This window comes from Nelumbo lutea, chromosome 3, assembly GCF_056320005.1.
Source record: "Nelumbo lutea isolate HS-2025 chromosome 3, American lotus-T2T, whole genome shotgun sequence".
Classification (NCBI taxonomy): Eukaryota; Viridiplantae; Streptophyta; class Magnoliopsida; order Proteales; family Nelumbonaceae; genus Nelumbo; species Nelumbo lutea.
The window spans coordinates 107719130-107737645 of record NC_142686.1 but is presented as its reverse complement, the minus strand read 5'-3'; the positions used below and the strand labels follow the sequence as shown (position 1 = coordinate 107737645).

The 18516-nt window shown below is 42.3% G+C and overlaps 1 protein-coding gene and 2 long non-coding RNA genes across 3 annotated transcripts; 1 reads left to right on the top strand and 2 right to left on the bottom strand.

Annotated features, from left to right (window-relative positions):
* Positions 1-7801: 7801 nt before the first annotated feature.
* Positions 7802-8470, bottom strand: LOC148867466 (protein SRC2-like). The gene has a single exon (XM_088976480.1). It carries the CDS (start codon positions 8468-8470, stop codon positions 7802-7804), a length of 669 nt encoding a protein of 222 aa, XP_088832606.1.
* Positions 8471-13664: 5194 nt separating this feature from the next.
* Positions 13665-14805, bottom strand: LOC148867465 (uncharacterized). Its single transcript, XR_016108961.1, has 2 exons — positions 14670-14805; positions 13665-14544 (listed from the first exon to the last, which is right to left on the bottom strand). It is a non-coding gene; the product is annotated as an uncharacterized LOC148867465 (long non-coding RNA).
* LOC148867464 (uncharacterized) lies at positions 14343-15023 on the top strand. Its single transcript, XR_016108960.1, has 2 exons — positions 14343-14479; positions 14634-15023. It is a non-coding gene; the product is annotated as an uncharacterized LOC148867464 (long non-coding RNA).
* Positions 15024-18516: the final 3493 nt, after the last annotated feature.

The following is an 18516-nucleotide window of genomic DNA, read 5'->3' as shown; positions in this document are numbered from 1 at the left end:
TCTAGGTTCGAACAGTCCTGTAAATCAAAATAAATAAAGAACAATTCTAAATAAATTTTGGATTTAATAAAATTAATTTCAGATCAATCGCCCTTAACAAGAAACAGTTTCTTGAAATAAAGAAAACAATCTGCGCAAATCCTGAAAGAACACCTTCTATCCATCTGCGCAGGGTCAGATCTGATTTTCTTTTGGTTCAAGATTCGAACCTGTGGCTCTGATACCACTGAAAGAATGGTAGGATCCATCTAATGGATGCCATAAAGGTTGCGGAATGGGTGGGCGAATTTCAAAAAAATTTCCTACCTTCTCCCAACTGGGAATCATATTCCCTAAATTTAGAATACAATATTCAAGGATCCTACTTGAACCATAATCAAACCAGATCTGTACCAAAAGATAAATGGGAGGAATATACCTGATCCGGAGAAGCAGTATCTCCCAAAGTTGGTGTTCACGCCCAAAGAATGCTCCAAGATCCGTTCCTGCTGAAGATGACACAGCTGTGAATGGAACAGAACCAGCAGGGTGCATCCTACACACTGGATCCTTCACAAGAATCCTCTGGAAGTACTAAACACTGAATCTTTTTCAGTCTTTCTTGCAAGACTGATGTCAAGAACAGATTTCTTGACTTTCTTTTCTGCAAAGATCTAATCTTGCAATGGCAGATGGCGGCGGCAGGAGGAGATCTCCAAAACGAAAAAGGCTGAACTGCTTTTTCTATTTTTCTGGAGAGTATGAATGAGATCCTCTCTCAATTCGCAGGAGATATCCTATATCTCTTCAAGGTGGTTCGAAATCTGATATTTCTCTTTCTTGGTTAGGGTTTCTCCTCCTTTCTTCTTGATTAAGAATCCTCCTTTTTAGGAGTTATCCCAATCCAAATCAGTATTTGGATAGGGGATAATCTTAATCCTTTCTGCAGATAGAGTTAACTTACTCCTGATCTTATCAGGAGGTTACCAGATTCAAATCTAATTTGAATTTGGTCTCTAAGAGTGGATAAGGCTAAAGGCCCAATCCTTTTACTAACTTTAATCTCAAATTTGCCCCATGGATGGGTGATCATATCAGCCCACCTCGAAATGGGCTTTTGGCCCATTAAGTGTTCAGTGTCTAATTACATTCCAATCTGTTGCCCAGTTGGGCTTCTTTGTATGGCGTGGGACCCAAGCATTGATCTACACACCAGCTACATGGGTTCGGCCCAGCCTTTAATACAAGGCCCAGCCGAATTCACTGAAAAACTCAATGAACCCCTTGAGTCCATCATATGGACCCTATGGGCCCAACACTTACATTAAGTGGTCCTTGGGCCAAGCCATCTTATAAAAACCTAGGGACTGTGGGCAGGTGCAAGATTAGCCCATCAAGCATTATCCTCAATGGTCTTACACTTAACCTCTCAGCCCTTAATGATCAAACACTGCCCGACAAGAGGGTCAGTTCGGCGAAATGTATCCCGAGCTATTACAAGGTGGTAGTTCGGCGAAGTGTATCCTGAGCTGTTACAAGGTGGTAGTTCGGCGAAGTCTATCCCGAGCTGTTACAAGGTGGCAGTTCGGCGAAGTCTATCACGAGCTATTACAAGGGTCAGTTTGGCGAAGTCTATCCCGAGCTGTTACAAGGTGGCAGTTAGGCGAAGTCTATCCCGAGCTGTTACGAGGTGGCAGTTCGGCGAAGTCTATCCCGAGCTGTTACAAGGTTGGTCAGTTCGGCGAAGTGTGTCCCCTTGTTCCCGCCTAGGCTTGGCCCCTTTTGCCGAGCTGTCGTTTCTGCCACGTGTCTCATAATATAGAGGTCGGGCCAAATCTTCCTTCATCAATTGCCCCCCACTCCTTGCGCCGAGGGTCTTGCCATGGTGCGGGGAGTTTTCGCGAGGTAGCTGGTGGATTTGTCCCGTCCTTCAAACCTTCACTGTACGAGACGCTTTTGCTAGGGTTCTTTCGGTTTTCGAGAAGGCTGGAAACGTGCTTACTCAAGAACGCTGGTGGTTGTGACCGCGCGTTTTAAATTTCAAACCAACTCGCGCCGCTGGGACGTGACAGCGGGTCATTTCAAAAAGGCACGCCACTGCTGTACGTGCGCGGTCGACTGTTAGGGAGACGTGCGGCAGGTCAGTTTCGAAAAGACGCGTGTCGAAGCGATGTCGGTTTCAAAAAGACGCGCTGACGTTTCACTTTTTTCGGAAAGACGTGCGCCAATCACGTCTCGACCTTAAGGGTTGTACGGTTGGTAAGAACGTGGGCTGTTGGATCGTCTTCGGTTTGCACGGTCGATTCTTGGTTACTGTAGCTATAAATAGTGGGGGGGAAGGAACGGAGAGAGCCGGGGCAGCCCCTACCTCGTACGAGCTCGTGTCTTTGCCTCTGAATTCCGACAAGGCGCGGGTGGCGGTTTGGCGACTTCGCCGGCGCCTTCGCCGTTGAGCGGGCCTTGTGCTGGCGCTGCTGGCCTCCGTGTTACCGAGCTCGATGGGCCCGGAGTGCTGGTAGTCTGCCGCCAGGGCGCTGAATCGGTTTTCGGTGAGCGGGAGCTCGGGCTGGGAGCGCCGGGGTGCCGACCTCGCGGGCGAGGTTCCCGACCCGCCTGCGGGTTGCGAGGCGGGGATGACATTTTTCTCTCTTCGGCCTGGGGACGAGGCCTGGCTGTTGGGGTGGTTCTGGGACCTGGAGGCCTTCGCCTGGCGGGGGCGCCCATCCTGCGGGGAGGCCTTGACCAGCCTCGGAGCGCGGTGGCGAGGTGGAAGTAGTGGTTGGTTCAGTGGCAGTTGGGGGAACTGCTGTTGATAGTGATACTGGGAGATGTTATGCAACACTTGGTGCTGGTGAAGCTGGTGTTGCTGGAACTGTTGCATTTGGACTTGCATTGCCCACATGCACTGCATCAGGTCCTCCAATCGGTTTTGGCTAGCTGCCAGGGGACGGCAGTTGGTTCAGTGAAAGTTGTCTCAATGGGGAGAGGAAAGGGGACGCTTGTGGTAGGAGGGTTTACGGGTGCCACTGTTTGTGGCGTGTTCAAGATGGGGATCCCATCCGCCGAAAGGGGGATGGTGAACTGTCCAACGCACACTACGGGGACCTGAAATTGCTCCCCGGTGGCGTTTGTCTCCGTGCCACGTCCGGTGTTGCTGGAGGAGGCCATGAGTGTTGGGTTTTTTGAAGAAAAAAGGGGGTGTCGAAGTTTGGAGGGAGGCTTTTTGAAGCGTTTCCCACAGACGGCGCCAATTGATGGAGCGCAATCCGATTGGTCTTAGCTGTCCGCTGCCTTGCTTCCAAACGGGGTAGCAGGGAACCTGAAACGGAGGAGATGGGAAAGCTCCGGGGGGGAACCCGGTGTAGAGGCTCCGAAGCTCAAGTTAGAATCCTTCAAAAGCAAGGTAATACCAGATAGCGCAAAGTTTGCATACCTCCGTTGTCGGGGGGCAGGGGGCTCTTATAGTCACTTCGTGTACTCGTCCCGAGGCCCTTGTCAGATCGAGTATGATTACCCTTGCGCTTGTCAACTCGACCGTCGTCCTTTCTACTGAGACAGAACCGTCACTGCCTAACCGTCTAACTAGAGATGGTGGCGTCAGTGGCGGTGGCAGGTGGCCGTTTAGAGTGCTGCTGCCAAACGTCAAATCCCAAGTCAGTCAGGCGTGGCGCCTTCGGGCACGGACTTCCCTGGTGTCAGGCATGGTACGACTTGTTTGGCTTTGGTGCCCAGAAGATGATGCGAAGTGCTGAGCGAGGCGGTCTTGAGTTCGGAGGTCTCCCGAACTGTTACAAGGTGGGTTAGTTCGGCGAAGTGTATCCCGAGCTGTTACAAGGTGGGTCAGTTCGGCGAAGTCTATCCCGAGCTGTTACAAGGGTCAGTTAGGTGAAGTGTATCCCGAGCTGTTACAAGGTGGGTCAGTTCGGCGAAGTCTATCCCGAGCTGTTACAAGGTGGGTCAGTTCGGCGAAGTGTATCCCGAGCTGTTACAAGGTAGTAGTTCGGCGAAGTCTATCTCGAGCTGTTACAAGGTGGCAGTTCGGCGAAGTCTATCCCGAGCTGTTACAAGGGTCAGTTTGGCGAAGTCTATCCCGAGCTGTTACAAGGTGGCAGTTAGGCGAAGTCTATCCCGAGCTGTTACGAGGTGGCAGTTCGGCGAAGTCTATCCCGAGCTGTTACAAGGTTGGTCAATTCGGCGAAGTGTGCCCCCTTGTTCCCGCCTAGGCTTGGCCCCTTTTGCTGAGCTGTCGTTTCTGCCACGTGTCTCATAATAGAGAGATCGGGCCAAATCTTCCTTCATCGAACATCATCATACAAAATACTTAAAATGTATTTAAAAGCACTTACTCAAAAATCCCATTTGAAGAGAGAAAGCGCCTAAACATGGAAAAACCAAACCGAGCTAAAAATCCTTGGACTCACGTTCTTGGACAAAGTCTTGGTAGAAGATTCCAATGAGGGCAAACTTAATTCCAATTGAATTTCAATGAGAGTAGGTTGAAATATGTAAAATATAGAGGTTAGTAACCATTGACTCATTTTAGAGTATGTTGGTTCACAGTTGGAACTGGAATTGGAATCAGAACGATGTATTCTCCTTATCTATTTAGTTCAGATTGGAATCGGAATCGGAATTAGAATTAACTGGAATGGATTCTCACCCAGGGAAGGGGGAGGGGGAGGGAATGGCCATTCCCTCATATGGGGGAATGCCAATCCACCAAGAATGGGGATAGGATTCAAATTCTGCCCAACAAAACAGTTAGAGTTGGAATGGAGCACTCTAATTCTGATTCCAGACCCCTATTCCCATAAACCAAACGGACCCTTAATAATGATATGAGATTCAAAGGTTTGGGAATGGTCTCCTTATTTCTTCAATGTCCTACTTCCCGTCTCCCAAGTTGAAGTTCTTTGCTTATTCGAGAGCTCCCAACCAAACATCACTTTGCAACTTCTTGTATTCAACAGCCCACAAACTAAGCGGGATCAAGAACAAATATGTCCAATCCAATGGGGTGCAATTGAATTGAGCTTTGATAGTATAGTTCATGTTCAAGTTTGTTTAGGTTTGATTCAAGAACCAAGTCTGAATTGAATTTGGACCTTAAATTCGGTTATTTAAATTCAAGTTTGAATTGAATTCGGTTTTATTCAAAAACCAAGTTTAAATTGAATTGAGCTTTAATAGAATAGTTCATGTTCAAGTTTGATTAGGTTTTATTCAAGAACTAAGTTTGAATTTAACTTGAACCTTAAATTCGGTTATTTAAATTCAAGTTCAACCAATAAAAAGTTTGGTTTGAAAGCTCACGATAGACGTGTAAATATTTTAAGTCAGATAAATGGGCTCAATTTACATATTAATCCTTCCAAATTAATGGGCCTTCATGGGCCCAAATCCCGTCCATGTAAATATAACCCATGGCCCAAGAATCCAAGTGTACCAAGTCCAATTAGGCCCATGTCCTATTGAAATGGGGTGATCCCATTGTCCAGGCCACTAACTCCCATATAATAGATAATGTATGGGAGTTAACCCTAATTTAACACCCACTTACATGGAGTTGATTAACAAAGTGGGTTGAGGTGGCAGTCCTAATCCTAGGCTATATAAATAGCCTTTGGCTAGGAAGAAAGGGTATCTCTATTTTGACAAGCACATTTACATAAGCTCTCATTCACTCACACTAACACTTGAAACTTATAAGCAACCACAAGCTCTTACAAACTCCAACTACTTCAAGATCAAGAGAGAAGAAAAAAGGAAAGAAGCTTCTTAGTTTTCTACTCCATCCTTGGATTCAAGGTCTCTCAAAAAGATCAATCCATTGCAAGAAAGTCGTTTTTAGATAAGTATTAGTCATAACTAATCAAGTCAATAGTTCAAAATGAAGAAATCTATATCAACTCTATAGAAGCACCAAATTAAAAAGAAAAAAAAAATCCACATCAACACTTTGAAAAGTACGAGAACCATGCCAATAGCCTGTCTTCACTAAATTTGACTGTTAATTAGAAGTTACTCACATTATTGATCAAAATCAAAGAGAGTTTTATCTCTTGTATTTTCTTTATTACAAATTCATTTTTGTAATTTGTCTCCATATTTTATGTTAATTAAATACATGAAATTTGTGTAAGCACTCATAGGCCTGATTCAATTAATCTATATTATATATTATAAAAATACATTATATAATTATAAATTATAACAATATATTAGTTTTTTAAACTTTGGAGCAGAACTTGAATTCATTAAATATTTATTTGAATCAAACTCAAACTTCAACATAAAATATAAATCAAGCTAAGGCATGCCGAATTACACCCCTCCAACCTCTGTCCTAACAACATGTGTTGGTGCGGTCTTTTCATCCATCTATGTTTGTATAGAAAGGAATTTTGTCCGAAAAGATTTGCATCAGGTGTTGTGTGCTAGGCAAATGCCAATTCCTCCCTCCGTAGCTACCTTCTCATCATTATCATCATCATTAGGGAAAATTGCATATTAGTACTCTATACTTTGGGCCTATTTTCACTTTGGTCCCCGAACTTCAAAACGTGTCTATCCAATACCTAAACTTCCAAAACGTGCTAGTTTAGTCCAAAATTGTTAACCACTGTTAAGTGGCATGTGAAAAGACACAAATACCCTCTTGAGTATCATCTAATTTTCTCTATCAACCATCCAAATGCCTAAATTTGGCAACGGATGACAATTCTCTCTTGAACGTCAAGCCTTGGAAGAGACTAATTTATTGGCTACATGAAAGCTAGTTACCCTTTTGATGCATGAATAGAAATGCACGATACGTGATTGGAAGCAAATTTATGGAACAAAAAGAAGAAATGAGTCTTTAGGCTCAATTTGGAAAGAGTACATACAAATATGTAGAGTACAAAACCATGTATTGTGTATTATTTTGTATGTATTTGCACAACACATATTTGTATTTGTACTTTTTCCAAATTGAGCCTTAAGATTTTAGCCGCCGAAACTTTCTCGATTTCTGAGTATAATATTTTTAGTTAAATTTTGAAAGTAAATTGAAAATGTGAAACAAATACAACCTTTGTAGATCATGATGGTAAATGTCAGTTCAAAATTCTTAAACAAAGGAAAAAAATTACTTCTCAACTTAATAAACTCTTAAAGCTTATTTGTTTGCGCTTTCAAAATAGATATTCCATGTCCCAAAATACCTACCAAAACTAAAGAAATACTTGAGTCTTCTCACTAAAATTTTATCTAATCATCTACCTTGCTAGTGTCCTCAACAATGAGGATCTAGACCAGCATGATCAAATTGCTGCAAATTTAGTGAAAAATGGTCCTCTTATAGTGGGTAACAATGCAGTTTTCATGGTGACTTAGATGGGATACCCAAAACGTATACCCCAGTTTCATGTTCTTAGTAAGATGATGTCTAGTGTTTTATTTAAAAGGGTAATTTTGATATTTTCAAATATTTTACGTCATACATGATGCCATGTGATATATATAACTAACAGCTAATTAATAGTAGATATTAAATTAATAATTTTAAAAGTTTAAGTACCGAATTGACACATTTTTTAAATTCAAAATGAGACTAGACTCAAAATAGAAGATATTAATCTGCAATTTTTCCTTATTATTATTATTATTATTATTATTATTAGGAATCAATGGGAAAGGTTTGGTTGAATAATAAAATGTTTCGCTCGCTCGCACGCAAAATCCGCATGCAATCGTCTCGTCTTACTGGATGAAATATAGCAATTTACAAGCGGAAGATTAAATAGAAAAAATTGACAGAATTGATAAATCTAATAAATTTTTAAATCACATCCTGCTGCAAATGGTCATCCGCGTCCTCATAATCCTCAGAGTCAGAATCCTCTCCCTCCTCTGAGTCAGCCGTACTCTGACAATGATCCGGCTCCTCTTCCCCGAGAGACTGGTCGTCGATTCCTTTTTCCGCCACATCTGCCGCAACCATCGGCGTACATGGGGACGTCTCTGATGCACCATCGGAGGGGAAGGTGCCATGCTCCGGCTGCTGCTGCCAGCCGCCTGTGCCACGAAACTTATACGAGAAATTCAGTATACCATGCAGATTTCCTAACAGATCACGGACCTGACAAGAGATTGTACGCGTCGGCGTAGAATTCCCGGTGGGCGGAGCGTTGTTGAGAAGATCTATGATGGGTACGAAGACCTCCCCTAAAAGCTTGTCGCCCCGAGTCCGGTTGCAACAGAGCTTGAAGGAAAGGAGGATCGGTTTGTTCCGGTGGACGGGCAAATCGCACTCACCAAGACTGAAGTTCATGGTGCAATTCCAGTTGGGATTTGTCCCGCCCTTTTGGTCGACGGGCGTTCTCTGGATTTTATTGGGATCGCTGCTGACGGAGATCACGGCATAGACTCTCATATGGCTCTTGAAAACCCTCCTCACGTTTCTGAGATCCCTCGCCGAGATCACAGTTATCTCTAATCTGTTTTCCATCTTCTCTTCTAAATCTTCTGTTTCACATTCAGAAGAGAAGATGGAATATTACACAAAACCAAAAACCAAAAAAAAAAACACACACACACACACGAGATGCAATTTGGCAAATGAGATGTATTTAATAGTCGTAAACAAATCGCCAAAGAGAAGGGTCAAAGTTACGGAGCAAATACGGTTCGACCAATTCTTGTGGTTAACCTTTGACTTAAGGCGGGTTAATTAGAATTTTGAGGGCCCGTTTGGGAGGGCTGCAGTTTGATGGGTTGTTTTCACTGACGCTTGAAGAAGCCCTTCTCTAACCTACCCTTCTCGGCTTCAGATCATTCCCCCCTTTTACTACATACTAGTTTGATGAATTTTTGGACACCAAACCTTTCAAATTCGAAGCTATGTGATGTATCGACCCAAATATCTCTGAAGTTGTTGGTAGAGGCTGGAATATTGAGGTTAATGGGTCCAAGGCTATCAGATTTGTAAGGGAAAAAAAAAAAAAAGAGAAGCAACCTTGCAAAAGAGCTAAAAGAAGTAGAGCAAAAAACATTTCGGCAATACCTTGGAAAAAAAATCTAGTTAATAGATTGAATCAAGTTCAAAAAGATATTTTTAAAGATCCAAATATTATCACCCTCTTAAATCTTGAAAATGCTCTTCAAAAACAACTTGATAAATTGTTGGAAAGGGATGAGGCTTATTGCACTCAAAGAGCAAGAAATGACCGAATCAATTTGGGAGATAGAAACAATAAGTTCTTTCATACAATGGCTACTATAATATTGAAATAGGATTATTAAAGTCAAAAATGATGAAGGCAATTGGATCAATGACCAATAAGGAATTTTTCACTTCATAGAAAAATATAGGCAAAGGTTCAAATCAGAGGGTACTTAGATTTTATAAATGAAATTGACCAATGTGTTACTGAGTAGCATGATGCTCAAATATCTAGAGATGTTACAAATGTTGAGATTGTGAGGCTCTTGAGTCTATGAAGGATCTTAAGGCTCCAGGTCCAAATGGCTTAAATGTTTCATTTTTCAAAAAATTCTGGAATATTATAGGAGATTCAATGTGTGTTGTAGTTAAAGCTTTCTTCCATAGTGGAAAATTATCTAGGATTTTGAACTAGACTTTTATCACTCATAAAAAAAAAAAGAACCCTAAAACTGTGAATGATTACAGGCCTATCAGTCTTTGTAATGTCATTTATAAAATCATTACTAAAATCCTTGTCAATAGGATTAAACATCTCCTAGACAAAATTATAACCTCTTATCAGAGTGTCGTTGTGCCAAACAGACAAATAAATGAAAATATTCTTATTGTGCATGAGATGATACATACTATGAAAAAGAAGAAAAGAAGCTCAGGGATCACGACCAGTAAAATTGATATGGAGAAGACCTATGACAAATTGGAATGGGAGTTTATTGAGAAAGTTCTAAAGAAATTTGGCTTTCATGAAAAATGGATTGCATGGGTTACGGAGTCTATAAAAATGGTCTCCTATAAGATTTTAATTAATGGAACTCCAGCAAATGAATTTAAACCTAGTAGAGGTATTAGGCAAGGAGACCTTCTATCTCTATACATCTTTGTTCTATGTGTTGAAGCACTCTCAAAGAAATTGGAAAAAGAAGCAAGGAATAATGAAAAGCATATTGGTTGTAAAATTTCGAGAGGGGGTCCAAAGATTCTTATCATGCAATTTGCAGATAAATGCTCCATTTTTGCAAATACTACCATTCCTACGTGCATGCAAATTAAAGAAATCATTACAAATTATGCAAAGGCCTCAGGCCAATGTCCAAATTTTAACAAATCTGCAGTTTGTTTCTCAAAGAATACTCCTCATAGATTCCAGAAGATGCTCTCTAAAATGTTCAAAATCCCTTTGGAGGATAAATCTAATTCTTATTTAGGGGACCCCATTCTCACAGGAAGAGTTACAAAGAACACATTTACTCATATCAAAGAGAAAATGATGAATAAATTGGTTAATTGGAAAAAACATTCTCTATCAACTACAGGTAGATTAACCCTTATCAATTCAACAACAAACATGATACCTCAATATATAATGAGTTCCTTTAAAATCCCTAAAAATTCTATAGATGAATCGGATAAAATTCAAAGAGATTTTCTTTGGGACAATATTAATGGTAAGAAAGCTCTCTACTTGATAAATTGGGAAAAATCCTGTACTCCCAAAAGGTGGGTAGGTATGGGAATAAGAAGACTTCATTGGATCAAAGAGGCCAAGTTGGTTAAGTTAGGGTGGAGGATATGGAATGAGGAAAATAATTCATGGGTAAAAGTTATTAAGAATAAATATTTGAGAAGGGAAAACTTTTTGAACACCAAAATTAAAAAGAGAATCTCTTGGGCATGGAAAGGCATCATCCTTGCTAGAGATCTCATTAAAATGAAATCCCGTTGGCAAGTGGGTGATGGAAGTACTATAAATTTCTAACTAGATAATTGGGTATATGACAAACCTCTAACCGAAACTTTGAACCATGAAAATATCACAAATATTAATATTAAAGTAGCAGAAATGATAGATTTTGAGAAGGGTTGTTGGAGGAAGGACACAATTAAAGTTGAGGTCTCTGAAAATGTTTGGAAAGACATTAAGACTATTCATACTGCCCCTAATTAAATGGAGGACAAAAAGGTCTAGGGGTGTAATCCTAAGGGGACCTTCTCAATAAAAACAACTTGTTTGCTTAAATGTTCCTCTATTTCAAACCCAATTGGCTAAATAACATTTAAAACTTGAAATGCCTTCCAAACATTAAATTATTTCAATTTTTTCAGTTTAATAATAGGCTGCCTATTAAAAGCAATTTGAGAAAAAGATGACTCAATATTGATGGCTCTTGCAGTTTTTATGGGTTTGAGAAAGATACTGAACATATTTATGATCACACAAAGCAAGTTAGGCTTACGTTAAACACACCTTTGGAGGGCCCAAATGAAAATGAAAATCTATGCTTGGTGGACAAGAATGTGCATTAAAAAAAGAAAACAAGATTCTATTCATAAAGGAAAAACTAGCTTTTGTTCTCTAGGTTGTTTGGAAAAATAGGAACTCCAAAACCTTTAACGAGGTTACTACTCCCATTCCAATAATTTTAGATAAAGCTCTTAATATGTTTATGGAAATTTTTTATGAGAGTAAATTTAGTATCTCTATCACATTTCGCAAGATTTGGAAACAAATTAGTTGGAATTCTCTAAAATATGGCTATATTAAAATAAATTTTGATGCCTCTCGCAGTAGCAACGAAAAATGTTCAGTGGCATGTATTATAGTTTGGAACCATCTTGGTAAGCTACTTGTGGTCAAAGCTTATAAACTTGGTACATGCTCTATCAAACAGGTTGAAGAATGGGCCACATGGGAAGCCCACATCCAAGCCACAAACTATAGGGAATTTCCTATCATCATTGAGGGTGATTCGTCTCTTGTCATCTCCTACCTCAAAAGGAATGTGGATATTCCTTGGAAGCTAAAAGGTATTCTCAAGTTGCTTGTGGAAGAGAGATCTGATCAAAGGAGGTTGTCAATATCAACATGTTTTCAGAGAAGCAAATCAGGCGACTAACTGACTTGCTCATGAGGTTCTTTCTTCTTCTTCTTCTTTAGATTTTAGCACCTCATTTCTTCCCATTTCTCTTTTTCTTATTTGTTCTACTAACTTTTGGGGGCATACTACCCCTCGTTGTGTGTAGTGCATTTCTAATCTTTAAAAAGAAAAAGAAGCTACAAAGGTCCCATTTTGCTTCTTTTGGAGGGTTAAAGCTTAGTTGAGCTGTTTTAGAAAAACATAAAATACCTGTTTGGAAAGGCTTTTGAAACATAATGGTGTTTTGAGTTGGGCCCTATACAAAAACTTTAGAAATTGTATTTGATGAAAATCCAGAAAGTCGATCATTATGTTTCGAATGCCAAAAACGTGGCTGAAATAGAGGAGCTTCTTTGGAACACGATGCCAAAAGGAAGCTTTAATGAGGAAGCCTTTTTTTTGTTGCTTTAAAATAGTTATTTTGGACTTTTTGGGGTTTCCATCAATCATGGCTTACGGTCCATTTGTTTTGCAATCCTCTAGAATCGGAATAAAAAAGGTTCATTCCCATGGTATATTTAGTTAAGACAGGAATAGGAATAGAATTTGGAATTAGCATCAATAGGATTTCATTCCCAAGGGAGGGGCAAGGAATGGCCATTCCCTCAAATGGGGGAATGCCATTCAGCAAGAATGGGAATGGAATTCCAATTCCACCCAATCAAACAATTGGAATCGGAATAGTTCGATTCCAACTCTAGACCCCTATTCCCGTGAATCAAACGGAACCTTAATTATTTAGATGGGCCCACCTTATAAAGCCAAGGCCTGTTGTTCGTTGCATTGCATGAAACGATAGGGAACTGCTACCAATACAACGGTCCCAACATTATCTCAACACTATTATATTTCCTACAACTAATGTCGAGTTGGGATCCCCTGCCAACAAAACAAATTCCAACACCTTACCAACTTGATTTGATAGTACACATCTCATTATGAAATTGGGGCTTATCATAAAAGTAAAACTTGTTATGCATGAGATGTGTGGTGGCGGATCAAGTTGGTAGGGTGTTGAAACTTGCTTTGTTGGTAGGAGATCCCAACTCACTAATGCCATATTACAAAGGGTTTCTAGCATATAAGGGCAACTTTTGGGATTTAATATCAATAAAAGTAATATATTTAAAATTTTTTCAAAAATAGGTTAACTTTTTAAAAATAATATCAATAAAGGGCAAAAATACTATTCATCTTCTTCTTCTTGCCATTTGTTCACTAGAGCTGCTGTCCGCCACCGTCATCTGCTACCGTCCGCTGCTGCATCCGCCCACCTCCACCTCCGCCTCTGACAACGTTGCCAGAGATGGCTAGAGGCAGAGATGGCAGCGGTGGCGCTGGTGGTCATTTCATTGCCCGCCACTACCGCCACCGCCACCTCTGTCTTCACCCATCTCCGGCAACGTTGCCAGAGGTGATAGCGGCAGCGATGGTAGTCATTCCTCTATCTGCCGCCACCGCCACCTCTGTCTCTACCCATCTCCGGCAATGTTGCCAAAGGTAGAGGTGGAGGTGGGCGAAGGCGGCGGCAGGTGATGGCTCTGATGAACAAATGGCAAGAATAAGAAGATGAATAGTGTTTTGACCTTTATTGATATTGTTTTTACAAAGTTAATAAAAAACAAAAGACCCCGCAAGTACTAACAAAATGAGTACTAAGACAAGTTACACACTTGCTCCAATTACCGTAATCAGTATAGGTAAATTAGACGAGTATTCTATAAACACCTCTCTCTCTCTCTCTCTCTCTCCTGATAATCCCCCTTAGAAGTCATAAGCATCGAATTTCAACAATGGGGTCGCCGACCTTGGATATTCGCCTAATCTCTGCGCAAGGAGTCAAGAATGTGAGAAAATTGCAGGTGAGAAGCTTGTTCAAGATGAAGGTGTATGCGGTGGGTTTCATCGACGGCGATCCAGATTCTAAGCAGCAAACGCCCGCTGACAACGACGGCGGCACAAACCCCTTCTGGGATTTCCAGATGAAATTCAAAATCCATGAATCTGCCATCCGAGACGACCAAGCCCACCTCGTTCTCGAGCTCTATTGCGACCGCAGGCTTGCCGATCCCAAGTACGTTGGAGAGGTCCGAGTCCCGATTAAGGAGCTCTTTGACAGAGCCGGCGAGAGGACTTCTGAGCTCGCCGTAAGCTATCCCGTCACTCAACCCTCACAAGACCCAGAAGGGAAATTGAACTTCTGGTATAAGTTTGTCGGAGTTTCCTTGCCAAACGAAATTCCGTCTCCGCCACAGAAGCCACCTTCCAACATCCGAAAGGGTTTGTCGATTTAGATTTCGCGTTCACTGGCCTTGAACGACTGAAAGCCATTCTCATTGCAGTTGGCTTCAGACTCGGGCTATCGCGCAATTGTAATGTAAGTGGATTACTTTCTCTTTCTCTGTCGGTGCAGTCTTGCAGAGTTCACGCTTTAGCCATTAACTGTTTATTTGGAGACAGTGCAAAGATATGATTATATGTATCGGTAGGGCTGATCAATAGAAATACCAATATATTCTCTAAATTTGCAGATGTATAGTATTTGCCTCCTCTATTTTTAGTCTTGCCTGTCAAGAAAACAAGAGAGATACACACTCCGGCGATTTCTCGGACCCCTGCAACTCTCCCACCGATTGATTCGACGACTATGAAGAACAACTACTCCATCTCGTTCTAGATTTACAGAAACCCCAGAAGGTTGTGAGGGTCGCAGGTGATCCCCGTCGCCGGCTCGTCGGAACTCGGAACACGACGCCTCGCTTGACACAAATTAATGGGGTCGAAGACTTATACAGTTAGCACGTCACATGCTACACCACAAAATTAATTAATTAGCGAGGTTTTTTCTTATTTAACCATGTGGTTGTATGAACACTTTACTAAAAACCTTGTTGAAAGTTAAAAGCTAGATTCACCAATCACCACCTCGTGCTGGTCAAATTTCATCTGACTGCGCAAATTATCTATATAGGGATAAGAGCCATCTAGGTCTAGTAGTGCACAATTCCATAATTCAACGACAGGAGAGGAGACTGTCAAGTGTCAATGAATGGGTTATGCAAGCATTGAGTTTTTATTGGACCAAGTGGTTTTGAAAACCGGACCGAACCGGTTGATAAGGGAATTGGTCAGGCAACCGGTTCTGTTTCATCCTAAAATCGTTTTTAGACAAAAAAAAAAAAAACTGTTGATTTGGTTAGTGATCCGTTGATCTGAATGGCTGAACTGTCAATTCATCAACCTTGATAATGGTTTTTGGCTATATTTTTATTTTTATCTTTATTTTTTTAATAAGAACAAATCGTTTATTGAACTGGACAGTCTAACTGTTTGACCAGGAATCAGTCTCCAAAATGGTTTGATGTCCGGTTCAATTTGTAAAACCTTATGTCCTAGCACTTGAATTGAATGTGTTTCAGCCTAATGGTTATCGATTACATATATCATTGACACAATCCCTTTTTTGGCATTTAAGTGATTCCTCCTATTGATCAGTAATTGCCATAAGAGATTCTCAATCATTTGCAATGAAATCATGATCCAATGCGATTGATGGAATCATCAACGGGCCTACATTTGGCTCGCCCGGAATTTGCTTGATTTTCTTTCGCTTCACAATCTAATCTCGTAGCCTATCCATTTGAATAGCCTATCAAGCGAGCAAGCCAGACCAAATTGTCGATCACAAAGACAGGTGACCCAAATTCTATCCAAAATAAACCAAATTATCGAGAAAATTAAAGTTGAGTAAGAAATCATATGATTGTTACACTCACAAATGCATTGAATTGAAGAATGATCCCTTAACCCCACAAATGCATTGTGGGGCGCCCTTTGTATGGCGCAGATGTGATCCCGCCAGTACATTTTACTAAATTGTTTTTTATTTCAAAAAAAAAAAAATCCCTTAACCCCACACCCCAAAAAAGATTTGAACCAATAAGCCTTAAACCCAAAAAACCCCAAAATGCTGAATTCATATGAGAACATCTCTTGATGATGTTTCACCATTTCTCGTACTTGAAATCGGGAGATATTCCTAATATACAGTTAGGATATGATGTGGGACATTGTGGGGGCACTCATGTGAACTCCAAAATGCTCTTACTTAAACATGCCAGCATATCAAAACACCCCTAAAACCTCTTCTCTATTCACAAAATCATTGAACTTGTAAATGGATATCCAATAGAGACAAATAAGGTGTTGATGTTTGGTTTGGTCGAGGGCAACAAAGTAATTTCACTCCCAAGCTTCAAAGAAGGGCTGAAGGCTTTGAGGGTCCGGGGGAGATAAGCCGAGGCTGAGGACTGGAGGCCGAGGCTGAGGACTGGATGTCGAGGTGAGTCATTCCTTCGAATGCCATAGAAGTCGAGGGTTGGTACTGAGAAGGGCGTCTGAGGGAGGACGAGATGTTGTTCCCACTATAGTGAATGTGCGAGGGAGAAAGTGTCAGAGGCCTCGGGTGACTACTCCAGGCGATGACTCCGACGATCAAGTCAATATGTGCACTAGGTAAGTGATGAGTTTGGAATTGAAGGGTCCAGACAAGGTCTCAAGTAGCGCTACGTCCTTAGAGGAGAGAGCACTAGAGATCCAAAAGTTTCGAATCCTTTACCTTGTAGGTCGTGCCTTGCATTTATAGTCAGAGCTGCCAGGGGATAGTTGGGCTTGGATGGTCTAGATGCGAGTCGTACGAGGGCCTGGCGAGATGTTCTGCCAGTGCCACATGGCACCCTACGACTGGGGCCACCTGGTCCGCGTTAGGTAACCCTGAGCATCCTCATGGTAAGCCTATGCGGACATCCTCCATTTAACACGCGTCAACCTTGTACAAGCCAGCCAAATGCGCCTACATCACTTGCCCCCCACTCTCGAGGCCGAGGTGGGGGCTCGAAAGGGGCCTCGGCTTTGGCCAAAGGGAGTGTCGATATTGGTAGGTGCCATCGGGCTTGTTCAGCAGAGTGTACCCTATAGTGGCATCGCCTTCGTCTTGCTTTTGCTTTGACCTGATTTCAATTCGTGGAAGAGGAGTGAAGCCGTGGATGCCTCAGCTTCGACTGGGAAGCCCGAAGTGGAGGGGGGCTCGGCTGAGTCAAGCCTATGCCTTATACTCACGCAGTGATGGTCTGGGGGTCGTGTGCGGTACGGGATTTAGTAGCTAGCGCACCAGGATTGTGCCCGATATGGGTCTAGCGCGAGGAGAGCCTTCCATAGGGGGGATGAGCGCTTTGGGCGAACCGGTCTATGCATTAATCGAGCTTGTGCATCCAAACCGGTGGGTTGCGATAAACGGGCCCGTCAGTTTTCCCGGCGTCATTTCGTTTTCCCGACGCTAAGCGTCGGTTCACTAGGCATCGTTTTGGTTCCCCAAGGCTAGGCACATGTTGGTTTACTAGGTGTCGTTTCGTTTCCCCGAGGCTGGATGCCGAGTGTCATATCGCGGATGGTCAGCGAAGGCGAAGGCTTCACGACTGTTGGATCTGACGAGATCTAAGTCGTTCATTTTTCTATAAATAAGAGCCTTAGTGGCATTTTTTCTTCGTCATTTGTCTCTAGGCGCCCTTGCTATCGAGTGAACACCGCTCCCAGACCATCAACTTTTCGACACACCTCATCTTCACTCTTCTTTCCTTCGTCCTTTCTAGGTAACTATTTTTGTTTTCATTCCAGTCATGTCTTTCTCAGATTCTGGCCCTGAGTGCTATGAACTTCCAAATGCTTTGAAAGGGAGCTATCCTCAGACTCCTTTCCCCCTTTCTCCCTTAGGTCAGTTGGTCGTCGTTCCCTTTCAGCGAGAGGTGATGGTGTTGAGGGATAGGGTAGCCTCCAAGGGTGCCGAGGGCAGCCGCTGAGGCGATAACCTCCCTGTGAGAGCACTGCATCCATGACACCAAGGGAGGTCGAGGGGTCCCCCCAAGCCGAGGGGGAGCAGATCTCGGAGCCCATCCCGGGGATGATGGTCGAAAGCGCTACCCGAAGGTTGGTGATGGATGATCTTCCGCGTTCAGAGTTTGATAGTACTCTGGACATGGACCAAGTCAAGGCCCTAGCTAGGATTTTTCACATACCTCGGTCTTACTAGCTTAGGGTTCTTGACCTTGGTGGTCGGTCGTGGACCCCTAAAGAGGGTGAAATTTGTATATACCAACATTTTTTAGAGTTCGTCCTTAGGTTCCCTCTCCATCCTTTGATTTCTGAGCTACTGGAATGGTATGACATAACTATCAGTCAACTCATCCCTAACTCCATTAGGACCCTTGTAGCTATGCTAGTGTGGGCTCAGCTTCGGGATGTAGAGTTGACCCCAAAGATGTTAAGTGCCATGTTTGTGCCGAGAAAGCATGCCTTTCGAGGCCATCATGTACTACCTGCAGCCACGGAGTGGGAGGCCAGTTGATACCCCATAACTGT